At 56.2% G+C, this 17,220-nt stretch overlaps 2 protein-coding genes across 4 annotated transcripts in view; both read left to right on the top strand.

The window, feature by feature from the left end:
- Positions 1-1,015: 1,015 nt before the first annotated feature.
- TIRAP (TIR domain containing adaptor protein) lies at positions 1,016-4,570 on the top strand. Of its 2 annotated transcripts, none has more exons than XM_068659303.1 (5): positions 1,016-1,390; positions 2,006-2,094; positions 2,821-2,875; positions 3,352-3,843; positions 4,029-4,570. In XM_068659303.1, the coding sequence occupies exons 3-5, from the start codon at positions 2,869-2,871 to the stop codon at positions 4,073-4,075; spliced, it is 546 nt and encodes a 181-aa protein (XP_068515404.1). In that variant the 5' UTR covers positions 1,016-1,390; positions 2,006-2,094; positions 2,821-2,868; the 3' UTR covers positions 4,076-4,570. The 2 variants fall into 2 exon arrangements, with proteins under 2 accessions (XP_068515404.1, XP_068515403.1); XM_068659302.1 differs by having other exon boundaries at positions 1,018-1,390; positions 3,238-3,843.
- A 759-nt stretch (positions 4,571-5,329) lies between these two features.
- DCPS (decapping enzyme, scavenger) overlaps positions 5,330-17,220 on the top strand; it is a 28,138-nt gene continuing 16,247 nt past the window's right edge. The window contains exons 1-3 of one of the 2 annotated variants that reach the window (XM_068659567.1): positions 5,330-5,561; positions 5,718-5,886; positions 15,513-15,658. In XM_068659567.1, coding sequence (XP_068515668.1) covers positions 5,355-5,561; positions 5,718-5,886; positions 15,513-15,658 — 522 coding nt within the window. In that variant the 5' untranslated portion in view covers positions 5,330-5,354. The remainder of the gene's footprint in view (positions 5,562-5,717; positions 5,887-15,512; positions 15,659-17,220) is intronic. The other variant, XM_068659566.1, reaches the window with a different exon arrangement.

The raw sequence follows: 17,220 nt of genomic DNA, 5'->3' as shown, positions 1-17,220 counted from the left end.
CTCGTCGTGGTGGTGGTTGTTGTTGGTCATTTTTCGAGGAAGAAAAAAAAAAAAAGATAGTAATGGATAAAGTGCTGTTTTACAACCTCTTTTCCTCTTTGAGGAATCCCAGCAGGCACCAACTCGATGTCAGACGCCCGATGAGCGTTCAGCAGGAGCAGGGCTGAGCGAAGCGCTGTTACCCCAAGCCGTGGTGTGAGGGGCAGGGGGGTGCCCACGCGGCCTCCTGGGGCTGGTGGATGTGTGGTGGGGAAGCCCTTGGGGACAGGGAGGTATTTCCTACTGCTTGGGGCTGCCCCCCTCACCCGGCGGGCGTTGTGCCTGCTGATTGCACGCTCTTGCAGAAAGCGTAACTGGGAGGGTATGGGGGGGCAACGGGGGCTGGCCCTGACCACCCCCCTGCTCACCCACTCTTGGGTTGCTTTGCAAGTAGAAAGGCAAAAAATCCCCCGAGCACGGCTCCTCACCCCCCCTTCCAGGCTCCACCAGAAGATCCCTGCTGACAGGTGCCTGAATTTGAGGTAGGGGCTGAGTGGTTGCTGCTGAGGGGGTGCAGCAGCCCCAGGGGATGGGGTGTGCTCAGTGTCCCTCATCCTGCTCCAGGAGGAACGGCATCAGAGCTGCTGAGCTCCTGCAGGGCTGTTGTGGTGATGCTGAGGTTGAAACCAGCACACGCTCACCCCAGAGGTGCTGGTGGCAGCGTGTGGGGTCCAGGGTGAAGATGGGGGTTCCCCCCCCCCCCCAACAATTCATGTTCCTTGAGGCAAACGATTACAAAACCTGATGTCAGGCAAGGAAAAACATGCCTGAGCTCACGTCTGTCTGGCCACGCCATTTTTTGGCACTTGGAGCCAGGGACAGGAGAAGGGGAACTGGGGAAACTGGGGTCCCTGGGGGATGCGCAGGGGGACGGAGGCTGGCTGCCAGCCCCGAGGTGCCGTCCTCGCCTGTGACTGTGCTGGCAGGGATGGCCCCGTGGCGGATGTGGGAGGGAGGGAGGCCCCGGGGAGGGCTGGCCTCCTGGCCAAGGATCGCTGCCGACTTCCCCTGCCTCCGCTTCCGCACCTGAGCCACCGGCTGCTCCGCTCGGCAGCGGCGCCCCAGCCCCACAGCGGGCCCCGGAGGGACGGGGCAGCTCGTCCACGCTGCCCGTGGGTGCCCCCGTGCCCCCCTCGGGGCGGAGGGGACCACGGAGGGGCGAGGAGGAAGCTGCAGGGATCGCCTAGCCTCGCTGTTGGCGGTGGATCCCATTAGGCTCCAGAGTGAACGTGCCCTACCTGACTGCTCCTTTCCCACCTAGGTGATCCTGCTGCCTGCCGCAGGCCATGCTGCCGGCCCGGGGCTGATGTATCCCCCTTCCCTGTGCCGGTGTCTGTCTGCTGCATCCCAGGTGGGTGTCCCCAGCTCCTGGCCCCGCTGAGCCATTTGCAGGCTGCTCTCTGAAGCTGTGCTCACCCTTATCTTGCTATTACTAAGCAGGGGCTTGCCTGGGGAGTGTGGTTTCCGTGGGCGAGGTGGTGCGTGCTGCACCACTGCTGCTGGGTCGCTCGTGGGACCGTGGGCTTTGCCGGTGCTCACCCAATGCTGTACTCCTTTTTTTGGGGTGAAAGGCTCTGGCGTGACTCAGGGTGCTTTATTTCGGAAGAGGTGATGCAAGCATGGAAAACTGCACAGTGAGGGGAGGTGTTGAAACAAGTGGGAGCACGCTGGCTCCTCGTGCTTGTCCACCTCTTCTGGCTGCTGCTTGCGTGCACAGCAGCGTGCCCCTTGCCTGGGTTGCTGCGGGTGAGCCCTGGAGCCCTCCCCTGGTTTTCATCCTCACCTTGTGCCCAATGGGCACAGGGAGCCGCCACATTCATTTTTTTTTTTTGGGGGGGGAAGCACCCATCAGGCACGAGGTGCTGGGCTGAGCATCACTGAGGGTGCACAGATGCAGACCGCAGAAAGCAGCGCTGCTGTTCGAGGGGCATGTGGGGGCTGATCCCCTCTTCTCCTGTCCCTACAGGATCCTTTCCCATCCTCAGACTCCGTCTGGCCCCACTCCGGGAATGAGGGTCTCTGCCACCCCTCAGCTCTTGGCATCGCGCAGTGCAGGTGAGGGTCTTGCCCGAGGAGGGTCCCAAAATGCGGTGCTCGGGAGCAAAGCACTGGGAGGGCAGAGCTGGGGGGGGGGGGTGTTCAGCAATCACGAGAGCTCAAAGGGACACTGCTTAAAGGCATGTCTGGGGGTAAGGTCCAAAGTGTTGCCCTGTGGGAAATTTGGGGTGAGCGTGGGGTCTGTCCCTGCGGGGGCTCAGTGCCCACAGGGAGCGGTGCTGGTGTTTTCTAGGAAGGCTCGGCTTGAAGCTGCAGCCTGGCCAGGTCACACAGCGCAGGCGCGGAAGCATTGGGCAACGCCAACGCGTTGCTACGGCACACGTCAGTGGCAGGTGGGGAGCCAAAAGCTGGGGCTCCCCTGCTCCTCGTCCTGCAGCAAGGAGTTTGGGGTGATAAATCCAGCTGACTGGCGGCTGCCCCGGCAACGTGCCCTTCCCCAAGCCCCATTTCCCCACCCGATCCCCCAGGTTGTGGTGAGGCACCCGTGTGCAGCCTGTGCTGAGCACAAAGGGAAGTGAGTCTGTTCCTCTGTTCCTTTCGCTAAAGTGTGTTTAGGGGAATTGGCTCCCTGGGGTGGGTGCTGTGGCTGCATCCCAGCATGAGAGCAGCCCTGCCTGCTTTGGGGACGAGCCCCCCCAACGGCTGTGCTGTTGTGGGGTGCCACCAAGCTGAGCATCCCTGGGTGCATTGTGCTTTTTCCCCCTGCCCCGTTTCTGCCTGCAGGAGAGGTTTCATGCGGGAGATCGGCGGCTGAGCGGCACGCTGCCTGTTATGGCTGGTGAGTGTGGGTTTTGGTCACTTTGCTGGGACGGGGGGAGCTGAGGGAGAAGCAGCCCTGTCTGTGTCTGCTGGCCTGGCGGAGGCTTCGCTGCTCTGCCGTGGGTGAGGAGAAGTGGGGAAGAAGCCCCGTGGCTCTCCGGCAAAACGTGGGGATGCCCGGAGCCCGGCAGTCGGGTGTCTGATCGATGTGAGAGCATCCAGACTTCAACAAGAGCCGAGTGCTTAGGGGCGCAAGGCAAAGGGCTGCTCGGGGGATGCAGCTTGGGGTTCAGGGTGGCTTTTTTGTGACAGGCTTGAGGTCTGGCACAGCTCTGAGATTTCCCCGCCAAGAACCTTCCCACTGTCCCCCTGCCTCCACAGGGTGGTTTAGGCGGCTCCTGCAGAAGCCCAGGCAGAGCTCCAGCTGCACGGGGAGCAGTCAGAATGCCAGCACCGGGTGTTCGGCTTCCTCATCACCCTCCTCCTCCTCTTCAGCCAGGAGCTCCAGCTCCTCCGCCGGCACTGCCATGCCTCGGGCTGGCCGCCCAGCAGCAGTGGACATCAGCAGCTCGGGCAGTGCCCGCTGGGCCAAGAGCTACGACGTGTGCATCTGCCACAGCGAGGTGGACCTGGAGTTTGTGGAGGAGCTGGTGTCCTACTTGGAGAGCCAGCCCCAGAGCTTCCGCTGCTTCCTCCAGCTGCGGGACGCCGTGGCAGGCAGTGCCATCATGACGGAGCTGTGCGACGCCGTGCAGAACAGCCACTGCTGGGTGATGCTCATCACCCCCAGCTTTCTCCAGGACCCCTGGTGCAAGTACCAGATGCACCAGGCGCTGGCTGAGGCCCCGATGGCCAATGGGCGCACCATCCCCGTGCTGAAGGACATCGACAGGAAGGACTACCCCAGGGAGCTGCGAAATCTTTACTACATCTCCACGGTGCTCAAGGAGAACAGCTTCAGGCAGATCAGAGACACTGTTCTGCACTGTGAGTACCCCTTGTACCATGGGATGGGACGCTGCCTGTCTCCACAAATACCCCTTAGATGTGGAGTGGGGAGGGAAAGGCCATAGGAAAGGGCTCGGTACTTGTGCCCCGTTCTTGTAGTTTGTTTCCATAGTTTATCAGAGATCGATCAGTATGCTAACAAGGCCTGTGCACTGCCTCCGCAGACCTGGAAGAGCTGTGCCGGAGCTCTGCAAGCGGGACAGAGCAGTGACACTGAGGACATGGGCACCTGGGTGAAGATGGAGGCATCTCTGTGGGCACTTCAGAGCCGTGGAAGTTACTGGGCACAGAACCGCAGGAGCTACTGGAGCCTGGAGATGAAGCAGTGCTGCTCAGGGCAGACCTGGGACCTGAAGACGGGGAAGCCCATGGGCCAGCAGCAGCACAGCGTCTACCACGTCCCCATGACACTGCCAGGCTGCTGTTGTGCCTGTACCCTGCCCTGCTGCCCCGCCACGGGGCTTGGTCTCAGTGGGGATGGGGATGGGGACAGCGCATTTCTTGAGGTCACACAAACACTAAGCTCCCACCTAGGGTGGGTTCAGCACACGAGGGGTCCTCAGCATCCTCCAGCGTCGTCCACCAGGGACAAGGATGCTCGGGGATGTTGGGCACTCCTGTACCCTGCATGAGCTGACATCACTGGAGTGTGTTTGCACTGGTTGATTCAGGTTGCGTGTGGAGAAATGCAGAAGTTTTGTTTTAATCCGTCTGATGTGTTTTTTATTTTTATTTTTTTTTTCTTCTTGTGGGGGTCTATAAGGAGCCCTGGGTGGGTGGCTGGCCATTGTCTGGGTTGGGTAGGGAGGCCCTGCCACCTCCTTACACCCTGTGGCTGGGAGGGTGCTGTGGGTGCTGGTGGCTCCTGGTGAACACCGGTTGCAGGCACCTGCAGGTACATGGGGGTCTGGGGCCACAGCTATGGGGCTGTGAGGCCACGGGAGTACAGCCTGGGGGCTGTAAGGCCTGAGGCCACAGGGCCCTGGGGGCCATGGGGCTATGAGGCCTGGAGCTATAGGGCTGGGCTGATCGGGCCTGGAGGCACGGAGCTGTGGGACTGTGGGGCCATAAGGGTCTACGAGGCTGGAGATGTAGGGCCAGGCTATGGGGTCTATATGTGCCCACAGCCCTGTGAAGCTGGAGCTATAGGACTGGGATATGGCTGTATATGTGCCCAAGGAGCTGTGAGGCTGAATCTATGGGGCAGGGGCTATGAGGTGTGGAGGTGTAGGGCTGGTCTATGGGTGTATATGTGCCTGTGGCCCTGTGAGGCTGGATCAATAGGGCAGGGATATGGCTGTATATGGTCCCACGGCCCCATGAGGCTGGATCTATAGGGCGGGAGCTGTGAGGTCCGCAGGTGCGGGGCTGGCCGATGTCCCCCCCTCACATCCCCGCGGCTCCTGTGCCGCCCCGGGGCTGTGCGGGGAGCCCGCCGGCCCGGCAGGGGGCGCAGTCCCCGGGCACGGCCGCTCCTCTCGGCGGCGGCCATGGCGGAGGGCCCGGAGCCGAAGCGGCGGCGGGCGGAGGCCGGGGACGGGGACGGGGTCGCGGCCGGGGATGGGGCCGAGGCTGAGGCCGGGGCCGGGGCGGGCGCGGAGCCGGGCCCCGGCGCCCCGTTCCCGCTGAGCTCCGTGCGGCTGCGGCGGCTGCTGCGGGACTCGGCGCGGGAGAAGGCGGCCTTCGTGCACGGCCAGGTAGCGGGGGGAGCCGGGGGGAGGCGGGGGGAGCCGGGGCGGCGGCGTGAAGCGGGCAGGAGAGGGGGGTCGGGGCCGGTATCGGGGGGCTGCTCGCCGCCAGGCGGCCCCTCGGGGCTGTGGGGAGCTCCCCGTGCCGGTTCCCGCCCGCTGCAGGTGACCGGCCCGTCGGGGGAGGACACGGACGCCGTGCTGATCCTGGAGAAGACGCCCTTCCAGGAGGAGAAGATCGAGGAGCTGCTGAGGAAGCACACCAAGCTGGAGCTGCAGATGGCCAACGACATCTACAGCACCTACCGCCTCTACCCGCCCCCCGAGCTGAGCGGTGAGTGCTGGGCCCCCGAGCGCTTCCCTCCGGTCCTGTGGGGGCCCGGGGCTTGCTCTCACACGGCTGGTGGCCTGCAGCCATCACCCTGCAGCCATCACCCTGCACCTTGCCGTAAGGTGGAGGCAGCCTCCTGTGTCTGAAAGCTGCCTGTTCTGTTTGAGGTGTTGGGTAATGTTAGCTGTCATCCCTCCCCGTAAGGTTTGCTTCGAAAATGTTCTCTGCAGAACACGTGTGTTGGCCTCTGCTCGTTCCAGGGCGTCATCTCCTGTGCTGTGTTTTCATTGCCCGGTGTTGCCTTGCAAGGACAGGCAGCTAACGTGATGGGAATGGGAATTTAAATGCTGGTAGCCCTCGGGGTCTGAGGCGTGCAGGCAGACACCTGGTGTGTCTCTGCCTTTCGGGCCGCTCCCTGGTGATTTCACACATCCCTGCGTTACAAATTCCTGATTAACAGCCGAGTATGGTGAGGTCAGATGAGCAGGTTGAAGACATCCTGGGAAGGTGTTGGCCTGTGAAATGGATTTTCATTGCCATCAAAAGTCTTCTGTGGCTGTGGCACCCTTCAGCTGCTGATGGAGGGGCGTGCTTTCTTGGCTGTCCTGTTGCTTAGATTTAATGCTTATGTTTGTTTTAATTCTGGAAGTGCAGTGATTAATTATGTGTCAATGCTGCTGTAAATGTGATGATAACCAGATAGGTTTAATGTAGTCAAAATTAATCAAAGTGCTAGTTTAAAGTAAGAAGTTGTTGTGGTCCCAAATGAGATTTTCAGGACAATGCACATGTCCTCCCCCAGATGCTGCTATTTTAGTGCAGCTCCTATTGTGTTAGGAGGAAGCACTGTCTGGCTTTGGAAGATCATGTTCTTCTGCAGGTAACTTGAAGTTGGAAATTTTGGCCTTAACCTTCCAGCGGCAGGAAAACACGGCGATGCAGTGGCTGCTGAGAGTGCCCTGAGCCATTGACAGGATTGTGGAGTGAAAGCTGGCAGCAGCTCCCACGAGGTGGCATTGCAACACCAAAATGCCGGGACCTCGCTCCAGCCTACAGAGAGCACTGGGTGCTCTTGGCGTGCTTGCACTGTCTTGTTACAGGGCTACACAACTCCACTGCTGCTCTGACAGCAGAAATGCTATTACAGCTTGATGTCAGGCCAGCAGCCGTGCGTTCGGGTGCTTAACAATGTATCTGGGGAGAGTTAACCTTCAGCCACCCTGGTAAAAGTCACTTTCTTCCTGTGTCTGACTTAATGGATGTCTCCTCCTGATCAATGCTTCTGTGCTGTGACCCTTTCCTGCATAGCTTTGGTATCTACTTTTCATGCCAAACCTGCTGTTGTGCCTGCGTGTGACCGTGCCGCTGCTCTTCTGGCTGTGCGAAGGAATAAGCCCACGGCATCCTTCAGCAGAAGTTTGTCTTTCGAATCACCTTTAAATTGCCTTTCCAAGGCAGGATTTGCAGAACCATTACCAGGGGTGCGCCTGCTGTGGTTTGGAAGCAGCATGCCCCCGGACAACGCGGAGCATCCTTGCTTCCCGTTCCCCAGCTGGCCCCGCAGGGCTCTGCGCTGGACCGCTCAGTCTCCCCCAGTTTCCTACGCCAGCACATCATTACCAGAGAAAATACAAGCAGGGTGAATGATAGGTAGGACTGGGAGATGTCTCCCTTGGCAGTCTGAGGCCTGTGCGCTGACGTTCAAAAAGGCTTAGCTCTTCCTTCGAAGAAATTTGGTGATGAAGGAGCTGAGGTCTTTGATTTACAACCAACCCTGCGGCAGCTCAAACTGCTCCAGGCTTCCCCGTGCCTGGCTCCACGTATCTCTGACCATCCAGGAGCAGTGTGGAGCTCCTGGCCTGGGGAGAGGGCAGGTGCAGCTGTCTGGCTCCTGACCCCGTGGTGAGGCTGGCCCTTCCTTGCAGGGTGTTGTGATGCTGTGTTGAGTTGCTTTTGCAGGTATCTCGCTTGAGAAGCTCTCAGGCCGCTGCGCTGGCACCCCAGGACACTGAACTTTGGAGGAAACAGGTTTGGTAGAAGAAGGAAATTGTCCTTCTGAGCTGAGTCATGGTCCAGGAAAGGAGTTGACGCAAGGAGTAAAGCTAATAAACCTTAAAATGAAGGGTGAGGAATTTCCTCTAAGGCTGTGTGCAGTGCCAGGGCTTGTGAGAAATCCCTGGACATCATGTGGAGACCTAGCAAGACCTAGCCTGGGGTCTAACTTGGTCTCTTGGCTGTGGTGTTAGGGTTTTACCACCTGGCATTTGCAGGTTTGCACTTCCCCATGGTCTGAATGCATTACCTTGCAGAAAAGGTCAAACTTTGTCCTCACCCAGTTCCGCCCTGGGTCGCTGTGTCATGCAGAACAGGAATTTGCCCCGGGGGTTTTGCAGCTTCCATGTCGAGGGCAGCGAAGCCCCCAGACTGAGCTCCTTCCTTTCCAAACGTGAGGCGAAGCCCCCCTTACAGCAAACTGCCTGGGCCGAGCACCACAGAGCTGCAGGTGGCTGGTAAAGTCTGCACTCAGGTGGGATCTGGGCACGCCGATGGCACAGAGTGGCTCGTGGAGGAGCTGTCTGTGTCTCAGTTAGCTGCCTCCAGCTCTCCCACTTTGTCAGAGCACATTTCTCAATATCGCCTTTATGGCTGAGAGATTCCGGGAGGTTCCACGTTCAGCTGGGGCTTCTTGATAGCCAAAAGTGGATATTGTCTTCACCCTTTTCCCGCCTTGTTGTTTAAGCCACTCGGATGCTGTTTCATCCAGGGACTGAAGCTAATACCAGCTCTGCGTGATGAAAGCTTGTTTTGTCTTGGTAGTAAAAGAGCCTGCAAGGCTGGGCAAGTCTCTTTGTTTGCATGGCCCAGCTTTGTGGGGCAGGTATGGAAGAGGCAGTTTAAAAGATGCACATCACCTCGAGCAAGTGGCTTCCCTCTGCCCTGGGAATAAGAATTGTGGTGTGTGGCAGCCACAGCTTATGGACAAGCTTTCTGGGGCTGAGAGCGTGCCAGAGGAGGTCCTGGCTGGGGGTGTGTGTGGAGACAGCAGGAACAGGACCTCATCCTCAGCGTGCTCTGCTCATCAGGCTTACTGGCTGCTGGGGCAGACTCTTAGGGGGCAAAATGGGAAATACGTCTGAAAACCAGTTTGATCACAGTGTTCATCTGAAGTGTGACCCAAACCCACCCCGTTAAGGAGAAGATACTTTGTCAATGAGTTTGCTGGCAGGGGTGGTGGGATGCCCTCTAATCCTATCTGGTCTAATAATGAAAAAGGAAGTGTTTCAACTTTGTTTTAGGCTAGCCAGTGGGTGCTGAGGGCAGCGGTTTGGAGATCAGCTGTGTGGGTCTGTGGAGCAGAGCTGTAAACGCTTCCCTGTGTTTGCCAAACAGCGTAACATTGACTGATAGGGAGGGCGAGGGAAGAATATCCCTCTTGCTTAAGCTCTTGCCGTGCTTAAGTATCAGTGCGATGCTTTTCCTGCCCCTTGCTCCTGCCTAGATTTATCAGGCAGCTGATGTCTGAAGGCGTGAAATGCTGGCAGAGGAAACCGCAGCCTTGTGACCAGCCAGCGAGGGCAGGGGCTGCTTTCATAGCAGGGGAAATAGGGCTTTCAGAGCAGTGCCAAAGGATCGATTGCAAAAGCTAGATGGTTTAAGCAAGACGTTCCCTAACAGCATCCAGCTCCTGGTGATGTTTGCCCATCTGTTTGGGAAGCAGTGGCTGTGTTTTCCAGCGCGGCGCAGCCCCGTTTTGCCTGGCTGCTGGGGGATGTCGGGTTTTGAGGCACCAAACAGCTCCCTGTCACTTGCCGTTTCACAAGCACAGCCTGTCCCTGTGCTGCAGACCGAAGCTCACCAGCTCATAGTCTAAAAATGAGCGTACTGGGAGACACTCCGGCTCCAGCTCTCCAACACAGGGTGGAGAAACTGCGGGAGAAAGGGAAGAGCGTGGAAGGCAGTGGGGAAACTATTCAGTCATGCAGGAAGTGATCCATATTCCTGCATTCCTCAGCCCAGAAAGTGTCTGGTTTCAGGCAGCAGGAGCTGGAGACACTTGCATGAGCTGCACCGGGAAGGTCTGCGTTTCCTGGAGCCTGCAGCACTTCCAGGGGCTGTGTTTGTCTGCTCTGCCTGCCCACGGGGCTCGCCCAGCAGAGCAAGCTGCCCACCTGAGCTGTAAATAACAGTCCGGAGGCTGGAGCAGTGTTTGGGCTGGAGAGGGGTGTTAGATGGTTGCAGAAAGGATAGAGAAGGGAGGGCTGGTTCAGGAGGTGGTGGGAGGTGTTACTGTGCTTTACCCCAGTTTTCAGGAGGTGGTGATTTGGGAATTGTCTCTTTTACGCTGTGACTGCTGCAGCCAGAGCCCACCACGTCCTCCTCCGTCCGTGGATGAGAAGCAGAGGCCAGACAACCTTGGCAGGAGTCCCCAGCAGCACGCTTGGCTTGTCCTGGCATGTGCTGGCCCTGGAGACTGCGTGAGCTCTTGAAAGCCTTCTCTGGCTGTGTGCGCCTTTGTTTTGTTCTGTAATGGAAACCCCACCCGGCTGTGACGAAGCATGGTGGTACCTGATCAGGGGTAGGTTCAAGTAGGTGTTCACCTGGAGTACTGCACAGCGGTCATCATAGCCAAAAATAAAGGGTGGTGATGCAGAGGGGAAAGGGGGAGGTTGTACGTTGTTTAGTTGGGTCTGAGTTAAAAGGAGAAGCTGGGGACAGCGCAGGAAGATGTGTGCAACAAGAAAGATGTTGCGGAGGAAAAATCTGCAAGACTGCAAATGTAACTTTCCCTTCAGCTGCCTGTGCAGGGCACTTACCTTGTGTAGATGGTAAACCAAAGCACCACTTCAGCTTCCTTTTAGCAAAGGGAAGAAAAAAGTGCCCCCACCCAGAAACAGAATCAGGTTGTTCCTGCCCCACATGCTTCTCTCAACTCCTCAGCACACTTAAATTAATTTAAAACAGCCAAAAAATAAATTACAGTGGCCCACTTTAACACTGCCTCTGAGTTTTCTGAGTGAGATGAGAGAAACGTGCACAAATTATCTCAGTGTGCCTCCCTGACCTCTTCCTCACTGTTTTCACTGGTGTGAAATCTCAGGACAGCTTGAGCCAAGCAGTTGGCTTAGCTGGTTCACTTTGAAAGCACAGAGAACCTGGGGCAACATGTTTTGTCCTCTGCTTCTGGCAACAGCTCTGTTCAGTCCCTTTTATCTATTAAGTTTCCCAAATTGAGCCGGCTGGCTCTTTTTTTTGTTGTTGTTGTTTGTGTGCTGGGTTGTGTTTTGCTCTCCTTTCTGGCAGGGGAGGGGAGAAGTTGTTTGGTTCTAGTCAGTCTGAGCTTCATTTTCTTGTGGGCAAGGAGCCAAAGGCACAGAGTATTCCCTCAAACACCCCCTTTGTAGGGTGAGCTGCCCAAACAGCTGTTCTGTACCACTGGAGTACCTCTGGCATGTGTTCATTCAGGTTCCTGCAATTACACCTCTATTTTTTTTTTAGGTACCTCCAGCTAATTGCCAGGCAGTCCTGACTTCCAGAGTAAGCCACAGACATTTTGTGGAGTCCTGGGGCTGGCGTTCAGGAACATGCTGGCTGACGTGGCTCAGATGCAAGCAGAGACACTCGCTGACCCTTTAGCAACCTAAAAACCACAAGATGTGTCCAGTGATTTTTTTTGCCTTCTGTTTCCCGGCTAGTTTGTGCCCATATGGCATCGTACGTGGTATTTTAATGCATGTGGAGCCTGTCAGGAGCAGGGCAGCTTTTAAAATGAAGCATGAGTGTGGTTGGTTGCCCGCAAATGGAAAGATTTAGCAGCGAGTGAGCACGGTCTCGCTGGCATCTGTAGCGTGGATGCTTTCTGTGGCTGAGCGGGGCTGCAGCATTCGCATCCTGAATGCGAGTGCTTGGGCTCCTAATGAAAGTCAGGCTCTGAACATCTTTCAGGCAGCTTCTCTGGCCTTAGTCATTTATGTTAATTAGCAGTGTTGGGGCGTTTGAGGGTTGATGAGACCTCTAGAAGGGAAATAATCATTAATGAACCGCAATCTCTTCCCTCTCTTCAAAACATCTGCTGCCCGACCACAGCTGTGCGTTAAGGGTTTCTCTGATCTTGCATTATGTTTTAAAGTACATTAAGTGGCTGTCTCCACCAAGAGTGGCCTCCCCCAGCCTGGGAGGCAGCAGGGCCAGTTTCCTGCAGGATGCTGGGGAGATGCTCTGCAGTCCCTGCCCAGCAGCTCTGCGGCTCTGTGACAGCGCAGGCGCACGTGTTGCATTTGTCACCAGCCCCAGCGTGGGTTGGTTTGCTGGACTTCCGTGCTCTTGCCTTGTTTTGGGATATAAAGCTAGATTGTGGACGCTTCAGCTGAAGGCCGATCTTGGCATTTTATCTCTTGCCTTTCTGTTTTTCCCCAGTGCTTTTTGTTTTTTTTTTTTGTCTTTTTTAAGTGAGGAGTGGAGGAGCTGCAGCCTTGTCTTCTGCAATTACATCATCCCACTAGAAGTGCTAATCGAGTCCTGGAAAACAACCTTGTTTGAACATGTGTATGGTGGGAATCAGACCAGACTGCCCTTGTGGTTTGCATTTTCATATTTCATGTTACCAGCATTTTCCTGTGGATTTCATTAAGCTGGGCTTGGCATGAAATGAAAAGGCAGAGTCTCCCAGCTTGTGCAGCGCTGACCTTAAAAAAACAGAAACCAGAAAACAAAAAAGATTCCACCCTGATCCTGGCTTCAAGAGCAAATAGATATTTATATTCAGTGTCTGGCTAACATATATACGTGTTTAAAGCTCGAGGCACAACTGGTTGGTGAGTGGCTTGGTGGGTGGTGCGCAGCCCGGGGTCTTTCTGACAGCAGCAAAAGGCGTCACAGAGCTTGGGCACAAGCTGGGGGCTGGGGCCTGTTTGCTATAAATAGCAGGACTCCTGCCCCTTGCTTCACGCAGATCTGATTGCTGCCCAGGTTTTGTTTCGAGTTGTGAGGTGTTTTTTGCCTTCCAGCATTAAATTCGATGCCAGCTTTCCGCTGGCTGGGAAGGTGGAGGCCCCCGTTGGTGCTGTGGCAGGCTCTGTCGCGCATCCAATCTCGGGCAAAGAGGGAAATTTTCCTGGTGTTCTGCTGCCAAGGTGAGAGCTGCTGGGTCAGGATGCAAGAGTGCACCTCGCTGTGTAATGGCATGGAAAGCACACCTCCAAGTTTTAATCTGGAGTCAAACAGAAATTGTTTTCCTTTTGTTAAACAGCTAAACGCTTTTTGCTGGTCGGCTGGTGCAGGGGAACACAGTGAATCATCCAGCCCTCTTCCCTGAGCTCATCTGGCCGCGTTAATCAGACATTGTTGGCTCCAGATGCGTCCCTCTGTCCTCGGCCTTCTGTCCTCGGGGCTGAGCACCCTTATGGCCAGGAGCTCTGGGAAAGGAGCGGTGCCAGCCCTTATCTTGTCCGCGTGCTCCCGGGAAGTCATCAGGGACTCCTTCCTCCGGAGAGACGCTGCGAGCCAAGGTCTGTGCTGAATGAATGCTGCCAGTCACCGTGCACAAGGAGGTTTTGTTCCCGCAAGTCGCGTTTGGCATAGGGCAAGGGCTAGCGAAGAGCCTTGCCTGCGGGGCAGAGGGGATGGCCGGGAAATCATACATACGGCTGCTCACGAGAAGTACAAAGCTGTCCCTAGCTCCGCAGCTGAAAGAAGCTTTCAGAGGAGATGAATGATCCTTTCCACGTTACATTTTGCATTATGAATGGAGGAAGCTTTCAGGACACGGGAGCAGCAGGCTGCTGTGAGGCTTGTAGCCTAAGCTGGATGCGGTGGAGCAGGACAGGGTGCTGGGGGCTGGCTGGGGTCAGGGTGTGATCACCTCTCACTGCAGAGGTGTCTGTTTCTCCTTCTCTCTTCCTGCATCCCTTCTCCTGCCTGTTGTGCACACCAAGGGTCGTGCTGCTGTCCCAGCTGCTCTGCTGCTTGAATTCACGAGGGGCTGATGAGGCGCCTGTCCTGTTTTTTCTGCTTCAGAGCTTTTTGTTCCTTACCCAAATGGAAGAAACTCTGTCCTAATCTTGTTCTCTAGAAGCAGACAGCCATGGTGTGCTCTCAAACACAGCATGCATGTGCTCAGAAGGACCCTCCAAGCTGTGTCAAATAGAGTTTTGGCTCTTCAACTCCTGCAAAATGAGGCTGCATCATCTTGGAGCTGGCTGGGGAGCTGAGCTGCTTCAAGTCTGCCTGTTTGCAATCAGAAAGCAGCTCTAGCAGCCTCCCTCTGCGGGAATTTGGACAGCTGGAATGAAGCTACACACAAACTAAAGAACAAAGCTTTTGGAAAGGTAGGAGTGGGTCTGCTCCGGGGCTGTGAGGCCCCGCTCCCTGACATTGCTGGGGCCTGTCCCTGTCTCCGTTAGGGGCAGGAGTTAGGGGCTGATGTGGAATTGACTGCTGGCACCTCAGCCTTGGTGTTTTGGATCGGCGCTGCAGCCCTGAGACAAATCCTGCTCGAGGCAGTTGCGGCGGGATGGAAGTAGGGGAACAAAGTGGGTTTGGGGCTCTCCCAGGAGAGCAGCTCTCCAGTGCTTGAGTAGCTCAACCACCTTCCAGTCTGCTCATGGCTACACTGCCATCTCCCCAAGTCTTGCTTTCAGCTGCCGCTTCCAAGCACGCTGGTGTGTCCCCAGGCGGCTCAGGAGGCTTGGTGAGCTGCTCTGCTCTCCTGGTGGCCTGCTCGCTGCGCCAGAGCTTCCCAAAGACCTCAGGAGGCTCCTGGCTTCATCTGGAAAGCCCCTGCATCCCATGGTGTGGGTCCTCTCCTCTGCCAACACTTCTGGTTGCGTCCAGTTCCCTCTCCTCATTTTACAGCTGACTGCAATGTGTAGGGTGGGCTGGAAGCTGGTGTCTCTGGCTGCTGCTGAGCTGAGGCAGTGCAGGGAGGTGTGCTGGCGTTACGTGGGCTGCATCCAGAGCAGGCTCAGCTCCATCTTCCTGCAGCCTTGGCTCCCCTGTCCCTGCCTGCCAGCCCCGCTGGTGGCTTTCCCGAGGCGGTCCCTGGGGACGGCGGCCGTCCCGGTGTTCCCAAGCCTGGCGGCTCCTCATGCCAGCCCCTGGCGGAGCCCTGCTGCGTGCAGCTCACGTGGTGTCTGCTTTGGTGGCTGGAGAAAGTTGCAGAGTGCCTGATAATATCCGATTAGCTTCAGATTTAAGAATGAGGAAAATGCCCTGGGTAGTGTTGTTGGGCGCTGTTTCTGTCCTAGTTGACTGCACACAAACTCTTCCCTGGGAGCCCCAGATCTGTGCTGATGCTGCTGATACGTCTGAAAAGTGAGCGTGGGAAAAACCTTTCCTCACAGAGTACCCTTCCACCTGAACTGGAAATACAGGCTCTGGCTGTGCTGTCAGCTTCTGCTCCTTGTCTGCAGCTGTAGCAGCCTCCTCTCCTTCAGAGCAGAAGGAGCCCTGCAGGTTCAAGTACTTGTCTGCCTTCTGTGTCAGCTCCCCCCCTGCTATTTTAATGGTATCTTTCTGAAATGTGTTAGCGTGGCATTTATTAGAGGGGGAAAAAGAAAGGATTTATCAGGAACTAAAGGGAGTAACTTGGCTTTCATCTGTGATTATAACTCAGTAAAAATGTTTATTTCTAGAGATAAAAACCACAGTGGTGTACCCTGCCACAGAGAAACACCTTCAGAAGTATCTCCGCCAAGAAGTGCACCTCATCCGTGAAAGCTGGGAGGATTACAAGAACATAACGCTGCCCTTCATCCAGTCCCAGAGCTTCAGCATCCAGGTAGGGGTACTGCTGTTTCCGCAGGTTCCTGTGGCTCTGCATCCCTCTGCAGAGATGGAGGAGTCTGAAGGAAGAGGTGTTTCAGGCAGTGGTGTGTCAAACACCATTTGACAACTTTGACAAGCTGGGTTCCAGCTGTGCTGGTACTGGAATGGGTTTGGATGGTGGGAATTGGGGGCAGGAGAAAAAAAGCTCAGTTCTCAACCTATTTTATTCTATTTTTTTTTTTTTAGCAGTCTTGATTTTGATATTCTTGTCTGCAGCCTGATCGCTGCTTCCTGTCACCACAGCTGCCAGAGGCTGTGCCTGCAGGAGCACCAGCAGCTGCTCAAGGCCTCGTGCATTGCAGTTATGGCATGCTGCGGTCTCCAAATCCTCTGGCCAAACCAGAGCTGAAAATGTGCCTTGAAGTCAACAGACTCTGCAAAGCTTGACATTTGCAGGAGCCTTAGGGACAGGGGCAGGGCTCTGGCTGTCTTTGGTCTCCCTCTTTAACATATTGGGCTGTCAAATATCTCCTCAGAAGCCCATACAATCATAGAGTGGTTTGGGTTGGAAGGGACCTTAAAGATCACCTAGTTCCAACCCCCCTGCCATGTGCAGGGACACCTCCTACCAGACCAGGTTGCTCAAAGCCTCATCCAGCCTGGCCTTGAGCACTTCCAGGGATGGAGCATCCACAACTTCTGTGGGCAACCTGTTGCAATACCTAACCTCTCTCTGAGTAAAGAATTCCCCAGAATTGTAGAATCATTAAGGTTGGAAAAGGCCTCCAAGATCACCTCCCTGTTCCTGCTGGCTGCACTATTCCTGACACAAGCCAGGAGGCCGTTGGCCTTCTTGGCCACCTGGGCACACTGCTGGCTCATGTGCAGGTGAGCATCAACCAGCACCCCCAGATCCTTTTCCTCTGCACAGCTTTTGAGTTACTCTGCCCCAGCCTGTAGCACTGCATGGGGTTGTTGTGGCCAAAGTGCAGGACCCGGCACTTGGCCATGTTGAACCTCATCCCTTGGCCTCTGCCCATCGACCCATCCTGTCCAGGTCCCTCTGCAGGGCCTTCCTACCTTCCAGCAGGTCGACACTTCCCCCCAGCTTGGTGTCATCTGCAGAGTTACTGAGGGTGCCCTCAATTCCCTCATCCAAGTCATCAATAAAGATATTAACGAGGATGGGCCCCAACACCCACCCCTGGGGAACACCCCTGCGGACCAGACACCAGCTGGATTTCACTCTGTTCACCACCACTCTCTGGGCCTGGCCATCCAGCCAGTTTTTAACCCAGCAGAAGAGTGTACCATTCATAGCCATGGGCTGCCAGCTGCTCCAGGGGGATGCTGTGGGAGACTGTGTCAGAGGCCTTGCTGAAGTCTGGGTTGGCTACATCCACAGCCTTTCCCTCATCCCCCAGGAGGGTCACAGGTCATAGGAGATGAGGTTGGTCAGGCAGGATTTGCCTTTCCTGAACCTGTGCTGGCTGGGCGTGGGGGGTTTATTCTGCTCCACATCCCAGACTTCCAGATGAGGCTGAGTACCCCGAGGATAACTGGACTGACTATTAA

This window comes from Anas acuta, chromosome 23 (genome assembly GCF_963932015.1).
Source record: "Anas acuta chromosome 23, bAnaAcu1.1, whole genome shotgun sequence".
In the NCBI taxonomy this organism is placed as follows: Eukaryota; Metazoa; Chordata; class Aves; order Anseriformes; family Anatidae; genus Anas; species Anas acuta.
The sequence above is the reverse complement of the archived record's forward strand: the minus strand, read 5'-3'. Positions and strand labels throughout refer to the sequence as shown.